Source organism: Mizuhopecten yessoensis, unplaced genomic scaffold, assembly GCF_002113885.1.
Source record: "Mizuhopecten yessoensis strain PY_sf001 unplaced genomic scaffold, ASM211388v2 scaffold2111, whole genome shotgun sequence".
NCBI classification, from domain to species: domain Eukaryota; kingdom Metazoa; phylum Mollusca; class Bivalvia; order Pectinida; family Pectinidae; genus Mizuhopecten; species Mizuhopecten yessoensis.
Genome location: NW_018404383.1, coordinates 97,537 through 125,241, shown reverse-complemented (window position 1 = coordinate 125,241; position 27,705 = coordinate 97,537). Strand labels below are relative to the sequence as shown.

Genomic DNA, 27,705 nt, shown 5'->3' with positions numbered 1-27,705 from the left:
TAAAATCTAGTCAGCAAATATGCAACGGCACTGACATCAGTCTGTATACACAACAGCAACAAAACAAATGTTCTCTGGCCATCATTTACTGCAAATAACAACCAAAACTGGGGGAATAGCAGGTGCCATACCTTAGAAAATCTCCTCTTTGATGCTTAAGAACGGACGAAAATATAAATATGTATTTTCAATGTTAAGAGGGATGTCTTTTATGCAGTGCCGGTTAGACTTCGTCGGAAGGTACAATTGTAACAATTTTATTCACTAATACCGGGCCTCGTGCCGCCAGGGCCGTGCTTAACGTGAATAATGGCGACCGTGTCATTTGGGCATCGCGGGGGGTCGGCCTGACATAGTAGTATGACGCAGGTATATTAGGGAAAATGATTTTTGTTAATAGGAATCTACGTATTTGATGGAGATGACCTTACGATAAATGCATTAAGGCGGTTTATTTCGGACATTAAAGCCTGCCTCCGCTTTATGTTGCGGCCTCGGGCAGTTTATTTACTGTCTCGGAATCCCAAGGTTTTAAAAATATGATTCCGCAAAGAGAATTAAATATATCATATTAGGAGGCTATTAAATGTACAATATAGGTAAACGTACAATATAGAGCAATGACCCTTAAACGTAATGGATATAAATGAATAAAATTTCATAAAATACCCATAAATAATAATGGACCACTGCGGACTGTGGAAAATCCCAACGTACTGAGGTGAAATACTCCTCTATATATAGGGCGTACTTGTTTGAAGTGACACGAGCAGGTGCCATTATGAGGCTGTTTACCTGTTTGTTATATATGTTTTATATTTGACCTTGAGGTGACCTTGAGAGTGATGGCTGAATTAATCATTAAGACGATTCTACAAAGTCGTTTGAGCTCACTCATACGGAAAATTAACTCTCAAATCTTGATAAGCGTGAGAACCAAGGACTTTGTTCACAAAATCTATCACACGAATAAAGGCCTACAGAAACCAATAAGGGAGACAAAGCTCTCTGGAAGTAAGGCTCCGTTGAATGCAGTTTATCCCGTTGCAAACTTCGAAAGTTTAAAAAGCATCCAGGAAGAGAATACATATGTGCTTGTATTGGACTGGCCAAGATTTCCAACTTATTCACCTACATTTTTGGAATCAAGATTCATTGACTTTCATTCCCTCACTCTGGATTTTTTTTCTATATTTCGCCACTGCGGACTTATTCCCTTTCATTTTCGCACTCCGCACTTCTTCACTTTTATTTCCACATTCAGACTTATTCACTTTCTTTCCCACACTCCGGACTTATTTCTTTCATTCCCACAATCCGGAACTATTCACTTTCAATCCGACTCTCTGGACTTGTCACTTACATTCCCACAATGCGGACTTATTCACTTTCAATCCCACACTCCGGACTGATTTCTCTCTTTTACTTTCGTCCCACTGCGGACATAAACATCTACATTTTACTGCTCCAAACTTATTTACATTGTACCTATATTTCACCTAACTGGACTTATTCAAAAGCACAGTCAACATTCCGGATCAATTTTTTCACCACCCTCCATTAAATCCGCCGCTCTGGAAAAATCCACCTGCATTTTACCTTCTTGACTTGGCATGCATGTGTGTGTTTATATTTCACCCCTTCACAAACATTGGCACACTGAGTTTGTGTACGGTCCACGTGAAGGTCACTCGGTACAATTGTTCGGTAGACATGTAAACACATATATTATGTATTTATGTAAATGTAAATGATTTAGTGCTTTTTCTAGATTTGCATAAAATAAGGCCACATGTTAATGGCTCCGTCATCTATTTTCTGGGTTGAAAAGGGACATTGCGTTGTTTATACTGCGGTAATCATATGCAAACTTGTGTTTACTCTACCTACCGGCGGACCACCACGTGGTCATGGGTCGCATTTGACGCCAGCGCCGTCTGTGGGCATTTAAAAAAAGCATGTGACGTGCGCGCATGAATCAGTGAAGACTATTTCAAAACTAGATTTATATCATGGAATGTGTGTACAAATGCATTAATGGGCAAATACGATTTTAGTTTGACACTTACGATAATATCCCGTAATTTCTTGAATATTTTGAGTCGATGCTGACGGAAGTGTTTTTTTTTTTAAATACATCAATGTGTATTAATTGTTTAAAGTCAACATATTTAGATTTACATTTTTGTATCACTTTTTGTAACATTGTCAAAAACCGATTTTGTCGAAATGAATATAGATCTGATCAATAATTTCCTGAAATGAAATACCACACCCGGGACATACTACCCTGTATATACCACATGCGGGACACACTACCCTGTACATACCATACCCGGGACATACTACCCTGTACATACCACACCCGGGACATACTACCCTGTGCATACCACACCCGAGACATACTCCCCATTACATACCACTCCCGGGACATACTGCCCTGTACATACCACACCTGGGACATACTACCGTGTAAATACCACTCCCGTGACATACTACCATGTACATACCACAACCGGGACATACCACCCTGTACATACCACACCCGGGACATACTACCCTGTACATGCCATACCCGGGATATACTACCCTGTACATACCATACCCGGGACATACTACCCTGTACATACCATACCCGGGACATACTGCCCTGTACATACCACACCAGTGACATACTGCCATGTACATACCACATCCGGGACATACTTCCCTGTACATACCACACCCGGGACATACTACCCTGTACATACCACACCCGGGACATACTGCCCTGTACATACCACACTCGAGACATACTTCCCTGTACATACCACACCCGGGACATATTACCCTGTACATACCACATCCGGGACATACTACCCTGCACATACCACACCCGGGACATACTACCCTGTACATCCCACACTCGAGACATACTACCCTGTACATACCACACCCGGAACATACTGCCCTGTACATACCACATCCGGGACATACTACCCTGTACATATCACAACCGCTACATACTGCCCTGTACATACCATACCCGGGACATACTACCCTGTACATACCACCCCCGGGACATACTCCCCTGTACATACCACACCCGGGACATACTCCCCTGTACATACCACGTCCCTGACATACTACCCTGTACATACCACACCCGGGACATACTGCCCTGTACATACCACACTCGAGACATACTTCCCTGTACATACCACACCCGGGACATACTACCCTGTACATACCACGTCCCTGACATACTACCCTGTACATACCACACCCGGGACATACTACCCTGTACATACCACCCCCGGGACATACTCCCCTGTACATACCACACCCTGGACATACCACCCTGTACATACCACACCCGGGACATACCACCCTGTACATAACACACTCGGGACATACTACCCTGTACATACCACACCCGGGACATCGATATTTATATGATATATTTACTGATAGAAATTAAATCGTAAACTGAACAAATGATAAAACAATGTTCACTATTAATCCCAATATTTAGGCCTCATGGCGTTTTTAGAGGCTAACAGGCCGACATTTTGGGACTGAGAGTGACTATCATTTTATCAATTGTCTTTTTCCATCTATGGAAATCAACTGTTATTTTACTGTATCAAAATCCCAAATTGTATTGTGCAATGTTTTGGGAAAGTGTTCGAACTACGATCTCGACAGAAGGAAGATAAGTTCCGAATGTAGATAAACCGCCTCGGTGACGTCACAGAGCGTGTCGGGTGTTGTGGTGTCGTGTCGACGTTTGGCACGGGGAGGGGAAGTATAAAGCGAGTTAAACACCATCAGGATCAGATTTCCCGCCAGTTGAAGGGCTGAGCGTAATGACTGACCTTGTGGCGCGCATCAGTACCCTCGGATCCTACGGTAAGAGGCAGGTGCCTCTTCAGTACACACATGTATACAGACAACCAGGCTGTGAAATTTCTTCAGTTATATTCGGTATAATGAGAAAGAACATATCTTAATTGTTTAAAACAAATGCCTGCACCGAGGTTTTTGCGTGGCTACTCGAGCAGATAAGGGAAAAGAAGGAATGGAATTTACTCACAATTCACGATAGGCTAGGTAGGAAAGTGGCTGAAAAAAGCTTGAATACAATTCAATTATCATCCGTTGAATTTGACGTACAATCATCATTCAGATGTCTTCCTACCAAGTCTCCCAATCCATTGAAGAATACGAACCGGCCTGTCGTCTGTTCGTCATTTCGTGAAACCTTAATATATGTTTTGTTTGTTGACCAAAAATACTGAGGTGCTTCCGATGGATATCCACTTCGCATTACGTTCAAATTATTCCTGACGCAAGTACACATAGATGAAGAGTAAGGGAATGTCAATCAAGGTCACGTGCTTTTTTCTTGTCCATTACATTTTGCTGCAAGCAATACCTAAATGTAGAATTTTGTCAGAAACTTTGATCAGGACATTTTAAAATGTGTCATTTCTACAGTATTACAATCACATTAAAAAGGCAACTTAGCACTAAGCCATCGTGATTGCGACCAGGCGGCAAATAGCAAATGTTCCAATACGCGAGACTTGTTAGCTTGGAAAGACCATATCACAACTGTCAGAAGTTCTGTTAAAGATTTCACGTCAAAAAGATAAACTTTATATACAACCTAATTAAGAAATACGAACGTCACACATTGTAGTATAGAGTTGTGTCGGCCCCCGAAACTCTGGGGACTTACTCAGCTATAACTCAACGTATCCTCGTAAATCCGCTTAGCTGAACCTTACAGGTATAGCCAACGCTCGGATACAGGGTTGGTAAGCTAGCCACGTACAGCCCACAATACATAGCTGACACAGGAATTCAAACCCAAAAATTGCACATAAAGGAAAAGCATGATAAATATGTACGTTCATTTTAATAGTTGCCTGACTCCAAATACCCATATATAGTGAAGTGATATGACAAGCATTCTGATGCATTCAAAGGAGAAGCTCACTGTTATAGCAATTTTCTATCGGTATGTATCACCTGAACACAGGTACATACCTGTCTCGTATTATTACCTGTCTCTTTATACATATGCAATCAACAGGTATATCTGCTGTACATAGTCATCCAGTTGTGGCCAATTGTAATTCGGTACAATTTCTCTAAATTTGGATTTAATGGTCCTTGCACCTCCCTCGTTGATGTCAATGCAAGTACTCAGCACCGAATATAAATGTAATACAAAGGATGCCTACACTGTAGTGTTTAGTACTACCTACTGTATCTGTGGTAATTAGTACAACCTACTGTATCTGTGATATGTAGTACTTCCCACAGTATCTGTAGTGTTAAGATCTACCTATTGGTTCTGTAGTGTTTAGTACTACCTACTGTATCTGTGGTGTTTAGTACTACCTACTGTATCTGTGGTGTTTGGTACTACCTACTGTATCGCTGGTGTTTAGTACTACCTACTGTATCTGGGGTGTTTAGTACTACCTACTGTATCTGGGGTGTTTAGTACTACCTACTGTATCTGGTGTTTAGTACTACCTTCTGTATCTGTGGTGTTTAGTGCTACCTCCTGTATCTGTGGTGTTTAGTGCTACCTCCTGTATCTGTGGTGTTTAGTGCTACCTGCTGTATCTGTGGTGTTTAGTACTACCTACTGTACCTGTGGTGTTTAGTACTTCCTACTGTATATCTGTGGTGTTTAGTGCTACCTACTGTATCTGGGGTGTTTAGTGCTACCTACTGTATCTGTGGTGTTTAGTGATACCTACTGTATCTGTGGTGTTTAGTGATACCTACTGTATCTGTGGTGTTTAGTGATACCTACTGTATCTGTGGTGTTTAGTGATACCTACTGTATCTGTGGTGTTTAGTGCTCCCTACTGTATCTGTGGTGTTTAGTGCTCCCTACTGTATCTGTGGTGTTTGGTACTACCTACTGTACCTGTGGTGTTTAGTACTTCCTACTGTATCTGTGGTGTTTATTACTACCTACTGTATCTGTGGTGTTCAGTACTTCCCACTGTATCTGTGGTGTTTGGTACTACCTACTGTATCTGTGGTGTTTGGTACTACCTACTGTACCTGTGGTGTTTAGTACTTCCCACTGTATCTGTGGTGTTTAGTACTTCCCACTGTATCTGTGGTGTTTAGTGCTACCTATTATATCTGTGGTGTTTAGTACTACCAACTGTATCTGTGGTGTTTAGTACTACCTACTGTATCTGTGGTGTTTGGTACTTTCCACTGTATCTGTGGTGTTTGGTACTACCTACTGTATCTGTGGTGTTTAGTACTACCTACGGTATCTGTGGTGTTTAGTACTACCTACTGTATCTGTGGTGTTTAGTACTTCCTACTGTATCTGTGGTGTTTGGTACTTCCCACTTTATGTATCTGTTGTGTTTAGTACTTCCCACTGTATCTGTAGTGTTTAGTGCTACCTACTGTATCTGTGGTGTTTAGTACTTCCCACTGTATCTGTAGTGTTAAGATCTACCTACTGTATCTGCGGTGTTTAGTACTACCTACTGTATCTGTGGTGTTTAGTTCTTCCCACTGTATCTGTAGTGTTGAGTGCTACCTACTGTATCTGCGGTGTTTAGTTCTTCCCACTGTATCTGTGGTGTTTAGTGCTACCTACTGTATCTGCGGTGTTTAGTTCTTCCCACTGTATCTGTAGTGTTTAGTACTACCTACTGTATCTGTGGTGTTTAGTACTACCTACTGTATCTGTGGTGTTTAGTACTACCTACTGTATCTGTGGTGTTTAGTACTTCCTACTGTATCTGTGGTGTTTAGTACTACCTTCTGTATCTGTGGTGTTTAATACTACCTACTGTATCTGTGGTGTTTAGTACTTCCCACTGTATCTGTGGTGTTTAGTGCTACCTACTGTATCTGTGGTGTTTAGTTCTTCCCACTGTATCTGTAGTGTTTAGTGCTACCTACCGTATCTGCGGTGTTTAGTTCTTCCCACTGTATCTGTAGTGTTTAGTGCTTCCTACTGTATCTGTGGTGTTTAGTACTACCTACTGTATCTGTGGTGTTTAATACTTCCCACTGTATGTGTGGTGTTGAGCATTACCTACTATATCTAAGATGTTTAGTACTTTCCACTATATATGTGGTCTTTAGTACTTCCCAGTGTATCTGTGGTGTTTAGTACTACTTACTATATATGTGGTGTTGAGTATTACCTACTGTATCTGTAGTGTTTAGGTACTACCTACTGTATCAGTAGTGTTTATTAATTCCTACTGTATCTGTAGTGTTTAGTACTACTTATACTATATTTGTAATGTTTAGTACTACCTACTGTTCAGTGTAGTACTGTGTCAGTTTGTAGAGTATTCAGTTTGATACTCTATCAGTTTAGAGAGTATTTAGTGTGAACGTGTATCAGTTTAGAGAGTATTCAGTGTTGTAGTGTATCAGTTTATAAAGTATTCAGTATGGTAGTGTATCAATTTATTGAAAGTATTCAGTGTGGTATTGTATCAGTTTACAGAGTGTCCAGTGCCTTACTCTATCAGTTTAGAGAGTATTCAGTGCCGTACTCTACCAGCTCAGAGAGTATTCGGTGTGGTAGTGTATCAGTTTAGAGAGTATTCGGTGTTGTGGTGTATCAGTTTAGAAAGTATTCGGTTTGGTAGTGTATCAGTTTAGTGTGTATTCAGTGTAGTAGTATATCAGTTTAGAGAGTTTTCAGTGCCGTAATGTATCAGTTTAAAAAGTATTCGGTGTGGTAGTGTATCAGTTTATTGGAAGTATTCTGTCTGGTAGTGTATCAGTTTAGAAAGCATTCAGTGGGGTAGTGTTTCGATTAAGTGAGTATTCAGTACCGTACTGTATCAGTTAAGAGAGTATACAGTATGGTAGTGTGTCAGTGTCAAGAGAATATATAGTGTGGTAGTGTATCAGTTAAGAGAGTATATAGTGTGGTAGTGTATCAGTTAAGAGAGTATATAGTGTGGTAGTGTATCAGTTAAGAGAGTAAAGAGGGTGATAGTGTATCAGTTAAGAGAATATATAGTGTGGTAGTGTATAAGTTAAGAGAGTATATAGTGTGGGAGTGTATCAGTTAAGAGAGTATACAGTATGGTAATGTGTCAGTTAAGAGAGTATAGAGTGTGGTAGTGTATCAGTTAGGAGAGTATAGAGTGTGGCCCTGTTTCAGGTAAGAGAGTATACAGTGTGGCAGTGAATCAGTTAAGAGAGTATACAGTGTGGCAGTGTATCAGTTAAGAGAGTATACAGTGTGGTAGTGTATCAGTTAAGAGAGTATAGAGTGTGGTAGTGTATCAGTTAAGAGAGTATAGAGTGTGGTAGTGTATCAGTTAGGAGAGTATAGAGTGTGGCACTGTTTCAGGTAAGAGAGTATACAGTGTGGCAGTGAATCAGTTAAGAGAGTATACAGTGTGGCAGTGTATCAGTTAAGAGAGTATACAGTGTGGTAGTGTATCAGTTAAGAGAGTATAGAGTGTGGTAGTGTATCAGTTAAGAGAGTATACAGTGTGGCAGTGTATCAGTTAAGATAGTATAGAGTGTGGTAGTTTATCAGATAAGAGAGAATACAATGTGGCAATGTATCAGTTAAGAGAGTATATAGTGTGGTAGTGTATCAGGTAAGAGAGTATACAGTGTGGCAGTGTATCAGTTAAGAGAATACACAGTGTGGCAGTGTATCAGTTAGGAGAGTATAGAGTGTGGTAGTGTATCATTTAAGAGAGTATACAGTGTGGCAGTGTATCAGTTAGGAGAGTGTTCAGTGTGGTAGTAAATCAGTGAAGAGAGTATAGAGTGTGGTAGTGTATCAGTTAAGAGAGTATACAGTGTGGCAGTGTATCAGTTAGGAGGGTGTTCAGTGTGGTAGTGTATCAGTTAAGAGAGTATAGAGTGTGGTAGTGTATCAGTTAAGATAGTATTCAGTGTGGTAGTGTATCAGGTAAGAGAGTATAGAGTGTGGTACTGTATCATGTAAGAGAGTATACAGTGTAATAGTGTATCAGTTAAGAGAGTGTACAGTATAATAGTGTATCAGTTAAGAGAGTATAGAGTGTGGTAGTGTATCAGTTAAGAGAGCAAAGAGGGTGATAGTGTATCAGTTAAGAGAGTATATAGTGTGGTAGTGTATCAGTTAGGAGAGTATACAGTGTAATAGTGTATCAGTTAAGAGTATATAGTGTGGTAGTGTATCAGTTAAGAGAGTATAGAGTGTGGTAGTGTATCAGTTAAGAGAGCAAAGAGGGTGATAGTGTATCAGTTAAGAGAGTATATAGTGTGGTAGTATATCAGTTAAGAGATTATACAGTGTGGTAGTGTATCAGTTAAGAGAGTAAAGAGGGTGATACTGTATCAGTTAAGAGAGTATAGAATATGGTAGTGTATCAGTTAAGTTAGTATCTAGTGTGGTAGTGTATCAGTTAAGAGAGTATACAGTATGGTAGTGTATCAGTTAAGAGAGTATTTAGTGTGGTAGTGTATCAGTTAAGTGAGTATACAGTATGGTAGTGTATCAGTTAAGAGAGTATAGATTGTGGTAGTGTATCAGTTAAGAGCGTATATAGTGTAGTAGTGTATCAGTTAAGAGAGTGTAGGGTGTGGTAGTGTATCAGTAAAGAGGGTAAAGAGTGTTGTAGTGTATCAGTTAAGAGAGTATACAGTGTGGTAGTGTATCAGTTAAGTTAGTATCTAGTGTTGTAGTGTATCAGTCAAGAGAGTTTCTAGTGTGGTAGTGTATCAGTCAAGAGAGCTTCTAGTGTTGTAGTGTATCAGTTAAGAAAGTGTACAGTGTTTTAGTGTATCAGTTAAGAGAGCATAGAGTGTGGTAGTGTATCAGTTAAGAGAGTGTACAGTGTGTTAGTGTATCAGTTAAGAGAGTATATAGTGTGGTAGTGTATCAGTTAAGAGAGTATAGATTGTGGTAGTGTATCAGTTAAGAGAGTGTAAAGTGTGTTAGTGTATCAGTTAAGAGGGTATATAGTGTGGTAATGTATCAGTTAAGGGAGTATACGGTAAGGTAGTGTATCAGTTAAGATAGTATACAGTGGTGTATCAGTTAAGAGAGTATATAGTGTGGTCATGTATCAGTTAAGGGAGTATACAGTGTGTTAGTGTATCATTTAAGAGAGTATAGTAGTGTATCAGTTAAGAGAGTATAGAGTGTGGAAGTGTTTCAGTTAAGACAGCATATAGTGTGGTAGTGTATTAGTTAAGATAGCATTCAGTGTGGTAGTGTTTCAGTTAAGAGAGTATATAGTGTGGTAGTGTATTAGTTAAGATAGCATACAGTGTAGTAGTGTTTCAGTTAAGAGAGTATATAGTGTGGTAGTGTATCAGCAAAGAGAGTATAGAGTGTGGTACTGTATCAATATTAAAAGTATTCAGTGTGTTTTACCAGTGAGACGGCCAAGCTATAACATTACTCTTGCCCCAGTTAGGTTTCCGTGCACGCTCCTCAGGAATGTCATGCGATCATATTTTGACAGGTTTTGATGACAAGAGAAAAACAGACGAATCGTTTACGCTGCGGTAGTTATCAAAACAATATTGCAAGTGTAAGCCAAAATCAAATTATAAAGCTGAGATATTTCAATATATGTATCAGTTTAATTTCCAACTTATACACCGATAAAACGAGTACTAATGGGGCGATACAAACACTCTGTGTTATAGTTTGAAGTTTGATGACAGATCATAGTCTGTGTTCATGTATAGAGAGGTCCCGCTCTGCTTTAATGTGTACGTAATGCATCAATTAGCTGTAATTAATTATATCATATGTCTAACCAGTGAGACTAATCTTACCAGTCCTATTTAATCATTTCATGGTTCACGACATAGACGTCGCCAATGAATTGGTAAATACTTAATGTTAGATTTTAAAACTCACAACTAATCGAGTCGTTTTAGATTTGGATTACCACAAATAAGTCAAGAAGTTATAATGATCTGGTAAATGGGCCACAATGATGTTCTGACGGTTTAAGTGGAGAACGAAAGTAGACGGGACAGTACGTGGGTCCTACTAAAGAAGGGGCTGCCGGAGACATACCTGTGCGTGCGAGCGAGACGATCACACCTAGTATCATAGCGAGCTTGTGACACGACGTACTGAACAGCGCTCTAAGCCTTAACATTTATTCCGATGGATTTTAAACAAAACCTGATAAGTCCACTACGAGAAGTACAGTCAGTATGGAGTAATCTGGACTCGTACACGGTTAAAGTTCGATACGGAATTCCGACTTCCGCATCTTAAACATCCCGTCATTGGCGATACTTATGAAAGTCTACACGCTGCACTTCGTCCCGGCGCAGCTGTTAGCGTGTTTCATTGTTTTACCCTTGGATAGGACCCAGACGTGTTAAGTGATTTACGATCCTTTTATTAAAATACATCTCCGATCATAGGATATTTATCGGAGAAAGTTTGTGGAATTCCACAAGGATTATCAGTGTTGGGACCCTTGTGGTTTCCGTACAGGTGTTACCACAAGTTACCTGGCGCTGGATCGATACCCGTACGGCTTTAGTATGTGACACCAGGTGGGAACTACCGTGTGCAATGTTGATCTTTGTTGACTACAGGTAAACTATCTTTTGTACATCTTCATTATTAAAAATATATCGTTGCCTATCATATGTCTTATATTCGTTGGTGCGTTGATCCCTGATTTTCCAATGCACCAGTAGGAGTATGGTATCCAAACTGGTATCGTATTGTGTGAATAGTTTATGTTACCTGTTTAAACAATTCCTGTTTTTTTTAACTCTTCTAATCTGCTGTGCCTACTGCCTGTGAAAAATGCCTTCGGTTCTCGTGAGCATGATTGTTTTCTTAGTCTTATCATGCTTAAAAATATATAGAAGAAAAAAACCCACATGACTCTTTCTTTCGTCGAGTTATAGTGCCTTAATGGCTACACTTAATTTATTTTCGTGGACGCTTTATACGATATAATTTAGTTTTGTTGGTTTGATTGGTGAGATAGAAACAAAAGTTGCTTTTGTGGAATGTTTTGATATAATTTAGTTGCTTTTGTGGATGGTTAAATACATATTCTTTAGTTTTATCAATGAGGTAGTTTAATATATGTATATTCAGTTCATCGAAGAGAATGGCTGAACTTCAGCTGTATCAATGTCGAAAACAAAGATCTTCTAGCAACAATTATATATATATATATATATATGCATAGCAAATTTTAATAAATATGGTTGTATAGACGGGTATATCGTTGGACCTGAGATGTATTAAGACAGAAAGGTGGTCCGAATCCGTTTTGCCGGGTATGGTTGGACTTAGATTATAATCATTGATATTGGAGCATATTGAGAGACAGTATGATGCTCTATTTGGATATGTAGATGTTGGAATCCTTCGAGACCACTATATCTACGGCGGGATTCGTCCCGAGAAAATTGACCAGACGCCTATTTGTTTGGTTGACGTTCGATATAGTGGACACTGGACACTTTCCCCTTGATTCATCTTATCCCTTGACCTCCGATGAACGGGAGACCCTCCATTTGTCCAATCGGCGTGTGGTCATTCCCCCCTCCCCGCACTGCCCGGGCCGACCCGCCATTGATTTCTCTGTATTACTCACCATCCGGTGATGGACTGTCCAAACCCGGGACGGAGTCCGACACACTATCCCGGAACTAGTGAATCACCATCGTAAATACACCAGCCGTCCCCCCACAAATTGCTCGAGCATTGTTTATCGGGAGTGGGATACAATTGGGTTATACTCGCTACATCATCAAATCAGAAACTTATATGTATCTCTATTCCCCTCGTATCGCTAATGTGTTATTGGACTCAAACGTGAAGATAATTGACAAACACAACTGATAGAGTGGCCATCGTTTCAAGGGGTACATTGTATGGCGTACACGTGTTATTGAGAAACCAACTCGTAAGCAGCTATGTGTTCCGTGGGTATTGTATATATATTTATGTATATATACATTAATCCGATCGATGGACATGTAATCTACACAGACTGCCAGGTAGAGTGAAGTTACCTTACAGGTAAATCATAGCCGCTTTAATGCAATATTCGGATTTATCTCTATGTTACATTTGTATTTGCTACTGTCCCAAAGGAGGCTCCCCGTATGCCCTTGTGGCATTATTTGACGCCACAAAGTCGATTATTTATATATGCTTTTAGGAAATTGAGAAATTCCTTTTCGCTGTTGAAATATGTTGTCGTATGTATCGGTGTTATTGTAGTATTTATTCAAAGAAATGCACAAGTATTTACTATTTATAGTCGCCATGGCCATGATGAATTACAAGTCAGGTGAATTTCACTTTTAAAACTTCAACGCCCATTTCTCAAACCACACGTTCTTTAAGTGAAGCATTGTGGAATGAAAAAGTCCGTGTTTAATCAAACTTCAATATTTATTCAGAATAGAATATGTTTGTGTGTTAAGCAGCATACCTTGAGTAATTAACATAGCGATCTATAGGCTGGTTACGGTTCTGTTTACTCCCCTTGTGGAAGGGACGGACCAAGACACTGTGCTAACACAGCGAGAGAATATATATAAAAAAAGAATTGAAACTTTCGTTAGAAACCAAAGTTTGGTGTTTTAGACGATGACGAGCTCTTGAAGTATTTTCTAACCGTACGTCATCAAGCCCAGGTATGTGTTACTTGAGGTGACTTAGGGTACCCCCTCCCTCCGTACATTGTCACCTGGACAGGTACGCTGATCTCTCTCATACACCTGTTACATGTGAAAATGCCTTACCTGTGGTCTCTGTCCCCTTTAATTAAAACTTGTAAGTTACCTTAAACTCTGCGTCTCGCGCTATGCTATAATCGCGACTAAACGTGGGAAGGCCCGACCATGCGGCAAGAGTGTGTGACAATACATAATAAACGCACACAAACACGCGTGCGTTAAGCACGTGTTGAATGCTAATGATAATATCCTTCAAATTCTTCATAATCGGAAGATTTTTTTTTAAACGTACGCTTAATGTAGACAAAATAATGAAGAAGTGTAAATGTATAAAAATTTACATAAAAAAATAAGAATGATAATACATGCATGTACGGTTAAGGAATGCTGAATTTGTATTCAGTGAATACCACGCGACAAGAACCACGATCACGCATGATTGCCCAGCCAAATAGCATGTTGGAGAATGTGTACCACAAGTATAGTTCTACGGAGGTCTGTCCACACCGAAACGGGTTACAACCAACTTGCGCAACAATTGCAGATCTACAAAAAACGCGCGAATTTTTCTCGAGACTGTGAGTTCACGTTTGATTAACCATATGTTGCTTTATCAGAACATATGTTTTTCTTTTAAAAAGACTTTTATGCTCAGACAGGAAAAAGTTGATATTGAAGTTAGACAGTGGCCCAGGAGACAGGATCGGCTTGCTGGAGGGGCGGACCAGTAGGAAACCGTGGGCCGTGGCCACGAGGTGTGGACAGCTGATTATGAACATCGATTTTCCGTGATATGCTGATGAACTGTTTCACTCCTATATATAAGCTTTATGAGTCACAGGACGCTATGTATGTGTGTTTACTCCCTCCCCGATGTGGTCAGACCTGTCGACACTGGGTATCTGGTCAAATCCTATCTAGCGAAAAACATCTCCAAACTGTCATGGACTTGGCGGACACTCTTTGGCCATAATACTTTCACAAAGTACATGGATTCTTTGCTTGATTATTGCACATAGCTTTGTCGGGACTTATTTTGCACTCATCATAAGTTGGCTTCACATGTACGCCGACTTGCCTGATAGTTTCACAAGACTTCTATTAAATCTAAGATAAAGACATTTCTTTCTACAAAAAACAAATTACATAGATAACCTTTTCAATATAAAAACAATTTGGTAAAATATGTATGCATATTACTTTTGTTTCAAATTTTTATCAAGAAATTGTGTTTGATATTTTCCAGATATGACCAAGTACACTGCACGTGTATGACATCGATTTTGCGGTTGTCCTGCAGAACGCGCGTGGGTGGCGTAGTAAGGACCTCACGGACGTTCAAGGCTGTGACAATAGAAAGGGATTAATTCTGAAATGGAATTTTTATTTCCGAGGATATATAAGTTATAATTCAGTGTTGGATCATTACTGTGAGCCGAGGATTGCCGAAGTGTACAACGTAAATGAGAGAGAGAGCCACGGCGTCCCGTGGTCTTCCGAACGGAGGAACGAAACACGCGCCTAGATGTGACTCGTAGTATATTCGGGATTATACCAGTTATCATTATTTTGTGATATATAACCAGATTTTGGGAATTATTATTTGTTTTATTAAATACGAGCTAGGGAGACTGTGTGTCCCTGGGGTGATGGCCGCGCTTCCCGTGGGTGAGACCGGCGAGCCGACACCCCGGCGCTCTTGCGCTACCTGATATGATTCCACATAGACTGCTAACCAACACAGTTGTGAGAAGTCCTTGTTACTGTTCCAATGGTCGTGAAATGTTTTCTCCTTTGATTGTGACACAGGTACGTATTGCCCTACGATGTAAAATCATAGGTGTTATACTAAAGAACAATAACGACTTTCAGCCTGCATACTTTTTAACTTGTCCAAGCGGGCAGATAAAAGTTTAACTAGCTTCATATGTCAGAGCCATTTGTAAGATTTATTCATTTTTTGCAGAGACACGGTCGTTCCCCTCAAGCTCGATATCGTCGAGACTACGATATGACTTTAAGATGTCCGTTAGGTGTAGCTTATGCTTATCATTCCTGAACCACTGCTATCGGTTTTCGTTCATTATGAAAGTTCATGTTGTTCTGCCTTTATTTTGGTGTCTCCTCTGTTACTCTTGTTGTTTCTATTGTCTGGTTTTTGAATTTCCAATTTTGACCGCACCTGTAACGCTGTGGTATATTCTGTCCTGGTGCGTTAACTCAGGGGTAAATTTTGTGTTCGTTTGTCAACGTTGTGGTATTTTTTCTCTTCATGTGTTCACTATTGTTTTTCTTCTTTACCCTCAGTAGGCCAATTGCTACGACAAAGCAATTTTCAAATGGGACAAATTCTATGCAAACATCATTTGTACCAAAAGACTATCGTTGCAGCGATGGTTTGGTGACAATGATTCCATGTTCGGGGTATTTAGAGTATGGTTTCGTGATTTCAGTGTCAGTTTTATCGACAAAAGGTTGTTGTTCTAATCCCGAGATTGAGATAAGCACATGTTTTGTTAATCTTGGCAGACGGCAACAGTTTCACTGCTTAGGTTCACGTTCTGTAACAGCTAAGGTCAGATGACAACGGTCATCATTTAACTGATTGTCCACCAAGGTAGATCTAATGTAATCCGCAAATCCTACTTTTTCTATCCCACAACATATCCTATTATTTTTCTATCCCACAACATGTGTACATAAAATTTAGAAAATAATTTTTAAAAATCTCTTCAGTAATAATGATGATTTGCAACCGCAAAACGAAAAATATATGGGTAAACACAATTCTAAACTCCTTCCCGCTTAGAGTTAGTTAACTGAGATGGGTAACATTTGCAGTGTTCACTGCCGTCCCTCTAACACGTTCAGAGATATTAGTCTGGGTCTAGTCTTGGTTTGCTGGCCCAAGTTTTATGGTCGTTCATTAACTCATAATGACAACAATGAACTTTTTTTATAGACAAGTTTAAATAGGGTTTAGAAAAAAAAGTTTTCATTAATTTTAGCAATGTATCATTTAATTTCTTAGCTTCTTGGCAGTCGTAAAATTAAAGAATTTCATTAAGAAAAGGAATGTTCGTGAAACATATTATACCAGTTATTCATTGCCGACTTACTATGAGGGGGTTTGTGTTGAACACATGAATAACATATGTATTATCTTTGACTTGTACTTCGGGCACTGTAATGGGGAATTTTCTACGAGTTTCTAGTATTTTCTTTATTTTCCCTTTATTTGGTATACCAAAGGGACCAATACTGATATGCTGTTCTCCTTGCAATATTTGGGGGTCTGCAACTTCGCACATCTCTTGTTTTTTTATATCTGCTTTTTCTCCCTTTGAAACTTCTTGTTGCCTTGCAGTCTTTTACAGCAGACTGATACTTTCATGCCCACCATGCCCAAATTGTGGTATTTCATTGATCCAACTATGCATAGATACTTTATAATGGCACTCATTCTGTGTGTACTATACGTGTACACCTTTTTGTGTGGTGATGGGCCGTTTTTTAGGTCACTATAGACTACAAGTAACTTATCTTTGAGCAATCATTCTGATTCATTGATCGATGGTTAGTCCATAACAAAGGGTAGATGTATACATGTTGTTAGGAGTGGAACAGTAGGTTAAACACTGTAAATAAGTGAATGGAGTGTAAAACAGTGATTGGGTGAGTTCATGTAAGGGATACATATGGGAGTGAATGGTGTATGTAAACTTAGATTGTAGAATATATAGCTGGATGTACGACAGTTAGTTTTAGTGTTGGCTTTTGGTCATAGCGTTTAATGCTCATTTCTGTTGGCTTTGATAAATTAAACTGAACTACGACATTGTTGCAAGTCCTCCAAAATGATGATAAGGGGCGATTGCCATTAGGTTATGGTCCCCTACTGAATCGGTAGATATGTTTTAGTTCCTCCGGTCATTAGAGTTTTAACACTAAAATGCATCTTCAAAATTCCAGGGGTTACGTTCTCAACAATTCTCTCTGCGGAGGGTAGGTTAGCGTAACCCCTGGAATGAATTTTGAGCACGACAAATACGTTGGATTCTTTTAAATCCTTGTGACCTTTTCTGGCTTGTTTTTCTGTGACAGTTTGGTCCAGCTTTTCTCTTTGTACATCTACTGTCTACCTGTTTACTACTGTGTGGCACCTTACGACCTGATTATTTTGATGATCCGTTAATACTTTAGCAAGCAAGGGACAAACACAAAGATTAAACAACGTTTTTTCAGAGTCGACTATAACGCGATTTAAAGAAACAAACTCTTCATGAAAGAGAATTGTCTGAATAATTTTATTTCTATATTTTTTTAAAACTTTCATTAAGCAGTTACCGATGTATAAGGTACCGTGTAATTTATATAAACTGGGAGTACTTTTTATTCTTTTGTTGGATAAAGAATAAAATTTAGAAACAAAAATAGTCGATACCGGAGAAAGAAAATAGATAATTATCTTGTATGATGCAAACATCTGTTTCAAAAGCATCGCAATTGACTTAAGAAAAACTCAATAGGAAAATGTTAAAATGCATCAAACAGATCGATAAAAGAGCTTGTGAGCTCTTATTTGGCTCATGACGGGTTTTGGTTTGGTATATTGACGAGCATATCAGTTTTGCGATGTGTGTGTGATGTGTTTCAGTGTTGTAAGCTGTGTGGTATAATTGGGCAATTGCCGAGTGTTTCAGTATGGCGATGTGTGCGATGTTTGGTTTTAAAAATTGCCGAGTGTTTCTGATCGCGATGTGTAAGGTATATATATGATCGGTAGAATGTTAAGTGTTTCAGTATTGCGGTGTGTATTGCATGTTTGAACTACCGACAGTTGGGGTTTTGCGGTTAGTAATGTTTAGTATGAGCGTTTCATTGTTTGCCGTAGGTTGCTTTGCTATGTATAGTGGGATACATTTGCTTGGTCTATGATGATGATGGGGTATTTGAGATGATATTTAACATTTGATCCCCAATACATTCCGCTATTATTGGTCACAGAGAAAGGGTGTCGAGGCCCCTATACACCGGGAAATCAGATACTGTTTTGTCGACAAACATCACGTATGATTCAAAATCTCACCTCGGTAGAACAACGGGCCTATAATGATGCATGTGTTTCTGATACGTTTGAATTATTCTCAAAACACTGGGATTTTTCACGCAAACTGTATTTGTCAGACTGTGTGTAATTTCACCTGCCTGTAACTCTTAAGAACACATTTTAACTGATTCATAGGTTAATCCAGGTGTTATTAAAGTACGCCAATCCGACTGTATCACACGCTTGAACCCACTGTTCTGATATTTTGAAAGCTGATGAAATCTGAAATTTGACATGCGGATTTAGTCACATGAACAATTATAACGGTAAAATAGAAAATAGCATTCCGTACGTTAAATAGCGTGGAGTACCCTTCACATATATCGCTTTAATTGAAACGGCCAACACCCAAATTTAAATAAACCCTTTTATCGGAGTTGCTCGCTGGTTTCGGAAGCTTTTTTTAGCGAAGTCACTACAAACACTCCAGGCTATATATGGGATTGTATTGACATCTTGTCTTTAACCGAGAATTTGAAGTATGCTGGGGAAACCTTCTTTTTAACGTGATGACGCATACTTATTTTTATATTACATTGAGTTACGACAGATTAGGGGGCGTATTTAAAGTACTTCAGACCACAGTCAAATCGTGAGATAAATAGACAACCTGCTGGAGATTCTCGACACATAAGAGAACGGTCTCGTGCGAGTAGTATTATAAAACAATGTCAGTGTCAATTTATAACTGGACGAATGGACAGACATGGGAAACACGGGAAACTTAACGGTAACGCCACTTGGGTAATATTTTATAATATTTTCTGTTGTCCTCTTATTTCTAAAGTACAACTGTACTTACAACTATTATATTCTAAAAAAACTTCTTTCTCAATGTGAATAATCGAAAATTTACATTCCCCAAAAATCGATGATTTGATAAAGACTAAGATATTGATATAGATACAGATCAAACTTCACCATGTCAAATCAAAAACAATCTTTTTAAGTTAAGTGGTTGATATTTATAAATATAAAATCGTTATTATATTAATATTCGTATAAAACCATATTTTCCTACCATTTCATTGTTTTGTTGATGACGTCGTCTACTGTTGTGACAATACCATTAGATACTAGCTTGATTAGATCATGCTCTTTAGCTGACGTCACCGTGCTACACATGCACTGCCATCAGACTTTATCGAACTGTTTTCTGCATGTATATATTATCTGCTTGAATGACTAATAATGTTATCGTATTCCGGTCCAGGCGTCCGGTAATACTTGATGATGATAGTGGGAATGTCGAGTAAGAATTTATAAGTGTCCCCGGGGTCAGACCATACTACTTAGTACATCATACAGAGGTGTTCTCTGAATGTCCTATGAGTGTCGAGGGTAAAATTGTACCAGTTTCCGTGCTAGTGGGCGCTACTTAGAGAGGCGTTCCCTGAATATCGATGGGATATTTTAACAGTTCCCCGGGAGTCAGAAAATACTCAATTGGGTGCATCCAAGAAAGGCTTACCATGAATGTCAACTAAGATTTAGTTAAGTTTCTACAGGAGCTTGGAGTATCAATACTACATAAAGAGTTTTGAAGTCCTCCCTTCTCACCCCCACTGGGATGTGTTGGTCGTAGTCGCCACAACCTGCAAAGGTGGGATATCAATATGAATCTGGTTCAAGGGGTCGTTGTAATGGAATGGAAGTTCCTACATCAAGTGACAAACAAAACATCTCAAAAAGTCAATAATTAGATGTAAAATATAAATAAAAATGTGTATAAATCAATTAAAACATGAGTTTCACCTGTCATATATTTCATATTTACCTAGCTTTTGAATTCCGCACGTTAAAGGTTGGTAAACATTGACTGGTATGAAACCGTTGTAACCGCACGACGGTGCACAGGTACTTACACCAGGAATTAACATTCTCTGACATTTTTAGGATATTCATATCTATTTTTAAGTTATGAGTGTTTGGAATCAGTTTTCGGTAATGTTTTTCTCTAATTTTGAAATGTATCCAACCCGCGTTTTATCAGTCAGCAGTTGCATATCAGTTGAATACGTGTGAAGAGTTAGTAGGCTAGTAGCCCCTGGGCTGTTCGTAATCCTCGTTAAACAAATTAAGAATTAAATTTAAGTAATTGTTTTAAGTCTTCGAACCGTATAATACGTGTGGATAGTAACATTTTCTATCAGTGTTCCGGCCGTTTTTTCAAACATGCCGATCGTTCTACACGCACAGCTGAACTCAAGTGATACTAAGTCGTAGTCGAAGTTAATGTGTTTTCTCCTTGAGGCACTAGAGACGATCTTTGGAGTGTGATCACGTATTCACCACATTTTCAGTCGTTTCATTTTCCGCTCATGCAAAATAATCTCGACATTCTTTACAATAATACCTGGAACGCCACAGTTTCAAAGGTATATTTGACAGATATCATACACGTACGAATCAGTTTATTGAGAATTCTGTCATTTAACCAACGTTTGTATAGGGGGACACGAATTATCAACTTGGCTAAGAAAACACGTATACTAAGAAATATGGAATCATATTTCCAAAATACAACACTCTGAAACTATTTTCTTTCAGTTGAAATCTTTTTCGCAAATATGTTCTTGGAGTGATCATGATTTGTCCCTTTAAAACGTTTTCATATAATATTACACAGATGTATTCTTGTGTTCGTATATTACACAAGTGTACATATACTGACTATTTCGCAATTTCTGCAGTTTTGGGTGGTGTTAATCAATTAATCTTGATTGCATGACTTTTCACGCCTTTTAAGATTATTTGGGTAATGAAACGGATATGAAAATCCTAAAATTCGAGCAGAATAAAAAAACGCGGAACGAATATGTATGTTAACCTACTAGCATATATTGGTCGATTCCGGATAATATCTTGCAAACATTTGTACACATGTTACACTAAAAGCCATTGTCGTACACGAGTTCTGCCGAACTGAATGTGCATACTACTATAGTAGTATCTGACGATATTATGATAACCTATTGAACATTTAAAGATAAAACAGAAACCGAACATTTGCACGCATCCTTATTACAACACCGCCCGTGCACAAGTCCTGTCTCGACGGGCAGTCTATAACAACATCCCTGTGACGAATATGTGTGCATATTGCATCCTGTACAACCTTTATACCATTTGACATAGTTGGGGATGGGTAAGGTGATTCGTTAAATGTGACGTGAATCGTATTAATCTGAGCTGCTTTAAACTGAAACTTGCTTATTTTTCAATATGAAAGCTTACAAATTATTTTGAAAGTCAGTTATCAGCGTAATGTTGCAAACGTTATCAATTAAATAATTATTGGATGTATATTGTTTATGTTGTGATGTAGTTTAGAAGATGACATGTTTCTTACATCACATTTATTATATAGAATCAAAGTTTTAAATCGAATTGGAAAAAAAGACAACATTCGGACTTTTTTTTAGCCAAAATCCGCTAACCTGAATAAGAAAATGTGAACATAACGATGAAAGCTGTCGCACACCTCCTACACAACCATCTGTAATGTAACGTCATATTAATTGATCATGGATTTATTACCCTTATCACTGCTATTCCATTCAAATAAGTAGAAATGATCTTATACAAACATTATGTATACAAATTAGAAAATAAACGGAGAACAACAAGCAACTGTTGTAACATATCTTGTGAATTTGGTACGAGGTGACCTTTGACAAGAGAGTTTGATCTGATAGAGACATCAAGAGCGCGCCGATATTCATGATAATTTATCAGAAAGTTGAAGTTGATGCGACACACAGCACGTCCCTACTCTATCCAATACTTTAGCGAAAACAGTGAATTGCAGATATCAACTTCATCTTGTCATTTCTATTTTCTACAATAGTGATGGCATATGGTTGTTCTTGACAAGACCAGCAGCTTTTAGATACACTCTGTACTAGTTTGCCTTAAAGTGTGAGTGGTCCTACCAGTTGACTTATTTTCATTCGCATGAAGATCAGATCGAAAACGAAGGAATTGGTTTGTTGTTGTCTCAAAATGCATTATAGTGTTAATCAAAGCTATGCCTCGTGTTTCGTATTTGCTAAATTAGCTCAATCGTCACCCCAGTATGACCGTATCGCAATCATGTAAACTCTTGGCCTTATCGTAAGCATGTGATTGAGTTTAGCTAATACAAATACTATCCAAATAGGCGTGTCGTTGTTTCTGTACTTACTGCTTCGCAATAAGGAACACACCCACTCTTGTCCGACTCAAGAAACCAATCTTTATGAGGTAAACACCAATGGAACCATCTATGATTCTTTTTCTTTATACATTGTTATATTTCAAATGATCCACAATGATTAAATGTCTTCTCTCCTGTTTGCTGTTGCAGGCAAAGAGAACCAGCGAGTTTCTGTTCCTCGTGATCTGTTTTGTGATGCTGACAAGCCCCGTGTTGGCCTACCCGAGAAAACGCCCGCCGCCAACCAAGCTCAATAACATCACGGAAATAACCGTGCCCCGTTGTCGTCCTGTCGACCCAGATCATCTGCGCTACCGAATGGGCAGACACTACGACGAGTCGAGGATGGCAATGGACGAGGAGGATATGAAAAGAAGCACGTTACGAGAGCGTTCTATAGAGGACGACGATGATTTCGAGAACGATGATGATGATGAATTCGATGATTCTGTGGATGATTTCGACTCGAATATTGATTCGATTTCGAACACAATGATGAGTGATGGTGGTTATGGAAACTCACAAGACAGAACGGTTCAAACGCAGGACTCTGCGTATTTAGATTCTATGAAATTCATGAGGAAGAGAAAACGACGAGCGGTTGTTGAGGAGGAGGAGGAGGACGATGACGATGACGATTTCGACGAGGATGTGACATTTTACCAAAGATTAATGCAATTAAATGTAAGACATAAGCGAGCGGGCCCCCGCAGTGGAAGGAGGCGAAAACAAAAACAAAAACTTAAAAGGAAAGACCACTTGTCATGGAAGTGTAAGATGAAAAAGATATGGAATAAAACTAAACCAGGGTATTTTCCCAAGTATTATAATTCCGTGGAATGTTTAACAAAATTGTGTTATTATAAGTTAAACGAATGCGTTGAGCAGGGATACACAATCAACTTGTTTAAGATGGACCCTAATCGTTGTAACCCGGTCCCTACAGTGGGGGTCAACACGACGTATGAGGAGGTTTGGGTGTTCGAGAAACTACATGTTAACGTTTGGTGCGAATGTGGCAATCCTAAAAACAAACGTAAGCGGAAAAACCGACGGAGACGGCCGAGGGACGTGTGATATTTATAAACTAGGGATTTTCCGTGACAGTGACGTGTTCTTGCGCATGCGCCAACTGTGATACAATGGTGCCGCAACCCAATGGATTACTTTTAGCAGAGATATTTCTCTCGAAGGAGGTTCCATTCCACCTGTTGCTACTAAGGACAGGCCTGGCTGACTCTGCGGCCTATGTGTACTACCCAGAGTCCATATATTTATTACATATGTTATGAAATCCAGTGGGGGCCGGGGATGGGGGGAGGGGACGACGTTGTGTAGCCAGTAAATATAGACCGCCCGTCGAGACAGGACTTGTGCACGGGCGGTGTCGTGATAAGGATGCGTGCAATGATCTAAAGACACAGACCCGTGCTTATGTGTTGTGATATATTATTAATTATGAATATTATAATACTGCATTTATTGTTGTTATTGGATGAGCGTACTGCCAGTACTGTCAACATTCCCTGTAACACAAGGCTCCGTGGCGGCGGACATTCAAGCAAAAAGCATGACAAGTGTGCGCGGGAGGCAGCGTCTCCCAGAAATCCACAGGCATTTCGTGCTAGCAGTACCAAGGTAGATTTATGTGTTCAGTAACGGACGCTGGTGTCCGTCTTGTGTGCACGTCTGGGCGAGTTATTCGTCCGATATACATTTAAGCACGCTAAAGACAGAAACACAATCCAACGCGGAAAGACAACATGGTCTTTCCAAACTTTTTAGTTTAACGCTACCAGTCATTTAAGGAAGTTTAAGAAAAAAACACTGGACACTGACGAGACGACACAAATGGCTTTACGAACCATTGTAGTTGATATTTGCCATAGTGAGTAGAACATTTCGGGCTGGCAGCAGCACGTGCATGCTGGTGCGCGGCGTGGTAGAGTGTTGTTCATTGTATGTATGCGTCTGTTTGGGTGAGAGCTGTGTTATCGTTATGAAAGTGGTATTTGTTATGACTATTTAAATTATTGTAAAATTTCTACAAAACATAAAATATAATATAAAAAACACTGAAAAAAATTATATGTCTCAATGTTTTTAATGTGCGTTCAGAGCAGAATGATAATTCCTGGAAATATTATTACAGAGTGTGGTTAAGTCCATAGGCAGAATAGAGCAATGCATGGGCAATCCGACTAACAAACCAAACATTTGCAATTCCGACCTCAGTTTTGATGGACAGTAAGGAGAAAAAAAAGAGTTTAACTTAACGTATTTGTAAAATCTCGAACTGGTATATATGGCTGAGATATTGGAGGTCTGCCTAAATCTTTAGACAAGTCAGATGACGTTGGACTTACTCAGATAACAGTTACACAAACTGAATAAACTCAAAAAGCCTTGTTAACTGAAGAGCTACGGTAATTCGGCATTTCTCCATCAACAAATACAATGCAGTATTTATAACTTTGATAAGTTATCAAAATATGCTAATGTTTTGCTCCCCTTTGATGCTTATAGGTTTTTTATCATCACATTGCGATATAATTTAGTACATAACTTGAGAATTTTGCAACTTGCTTCTATTCGTAATATTGATATAATTAAATTTGTCGTTATTACTAAGATATCATTTTTCACCCGTGCATGAAAGATCCTTTTGGCGTTGATACATAAACGCAATTCTAGATTTCGCCGTGAAATCATTTTGACCAATGAACTGGTAGTATATTAACATCACGAACATAATTGTCTAGGTGTGTGCCAAATTTCTTCAAAATTCATCGGAAAAAAGTCGAGATAACTTTGTGAAAAAAGCAAATCAACATAGAACCAATGGGAATATGGTGTAACTTAAAAGACTTATGGCATATCACTTGTCGCCACATTTTATTGTAATACTGTATACTGGAACAGTTGAGTCCTGTAATATATTATCAATTTCGGCGGATAAAATACGAACTAGTCCGGTGTTATTTTCATCCTTCACATGAGAAATACAATGGGTCTAGCAGACAGAGCATTGTTGTCCGTCCGCATGCTACCCAAAATTCAACCCGATTAGAAAAGGCGACAAGGGCGAAATTGAGAATCTGGCAAACATTTCTGGATGAACAGTATAATACAATAATTCCAACAGATTTATTGAGTAAAATTCATTTTCTTATCTGCATCATCTTGAATACAGTACCATTAAACCCATCAAGTGTTAATTGCAGTAATACAGCATCGCTTTAGTTGCATCGTGAATCATACAACAGAAAGGTCACTATTATTCGGATGATCGCTTTCAATGAATTAATTCAGGGCCAAACGAATTAAGAAGTACGTTCGTTAGTCTTCGAACTGAGTTTCATTATTTGTTGCAGGCGTCCGAAATCAAGTATTGAAGCCCCCTTGTGAAAAAAGCGATTTAGATTCATGCATCATATAGTTTAACAAGAGTCAGAAACTAATTATACCTAAAGTAAGCAAGACTGAATGATAAAAAGATTATGATGATATACAAATTTAGATGTTGTAGTCAATCCAGGAACAACATGATTATGAGCTGAAACTAAAAAGAAACTCATGCAAAGTGGCACTATTCTGAACAGTTGTGATATCGAGGTTCTGCAAACGGCTTAATAATTCCAAGTTACAATTTCTGTCTCACCCGAAAAAGCAGAAATCGGCTTTCCGCCATCCTTAAAACAAATTGTTACGACAAAAGTAGATGCTCTCTACGTCAAAACCCCATCATTAATATGACGTTTTCTGATTATAAAAGATGACATCATTTTATTGTTTTCATCGCGAAGTATGTTGTCTGCACCCTGGGGTGTGGATAGAGACACCATTTACAAGAAAACCGTGGACAAATAAGTCTTGGTTGTGGAAACGATGCATTGGTAAGAACGGATCTTACTGTCATTAAAACATGCCAACTGATCAGGAATACAGAAAAGAACTCATCCGAACAGAGGCCAGGATTAACAAAGCATGTGACCAGAACCTGAGGTGAATACAAAACAACCCACACTGAACCCAATGTCAACAAAATGTAACCAGTAAACAACAGACTTCACAGTAAACAAACCACCCTGGCCGAGTCCATCGTTAACATATACACTCTAACATAACTAACGGTTTACAAAAAACGAATGTTAATTTATTAGAAATTCAAACAAAAGACCATCCTTCGGACAAGCACCTATAAAGAAAATGATCTTATCAAATTTTCATATCACATTAACAATTTATTTTCCGAAAATAACATACATATCAGTAAATACGTTTCATGTGCAATGAACATCAGCTTCATGATACAACTACACTGTCACGGTCATAAAAACATCATGTCTAGTCGATAACAAAAATCATTTACAACAGCGCCGTTTTCGCGTTGCAAAATATGTTAATAATGAAAATGTTTTTTTTTTCTGACGAGATTTCATCAGTTAAACAAGAAATGAGATGATTCGATTACTTGGTTATGTCCGAATATATTAAAGGGCTGGCAATATATCTTGTTTTCATTCACGTTTTTCGTATCGACGACTTCATCGGCAGGTTGTCGCTACTTTTTTGGAATCGGGAAAGTTTGGTATAATCAATTTCGCAGTGATGTAAGCGTTCCGCATAAATCGCTTCACTATCTATAATTGACATAATGTACTAGGACTTATCTGCCATTCCATCTTTCATTTAAATATAC

General features: G+C 38.8%; 1 protein-coding gene across 7 annotated transcripts in view; it reads left to right on the top strand.

Moving 5' to 3' along the window:
* The window catches only part of LOC110445202, a 55,440-nt gene extending 30,346 nt beyond the window's left edge, over positions 1-25,094 (top strand). For 2 of the 7 annotated variants that reach the window (XM_021489685.1, XM_021489686.1), the window contains exons 3-4: positions 14,942-15,504; positions 23,154-25,094. In XM_021489685.1, coding sequence (XP_021345360.1) covers positions 15,409-15,504; positions 23,154-24,080 — 1,023 coding nt within the window. In that variant the 5' untranslated portion in view covers positions 14,942-15,408 and the 3' untranslated portion in view covers positions 24,081-25,094. Of the gene's footprint in view, positions 1-4,988; positions 5,006-11,037; positions 11,581-14,227; positions 14,274-14,659; positions 14,681-14,941; positions 15,505-19,316; positions 19,550-23,153 lie in introns of those variants that run through there. The other 5 variants (XM_021489690.1, XM_021489684.1, XM_021489687.1 and 2 more) reach the window with 5 other exon arrangements.
* The last annotated feature ends 2,611 nt before the right edge of the window (positions 25,095-27,705 follow it).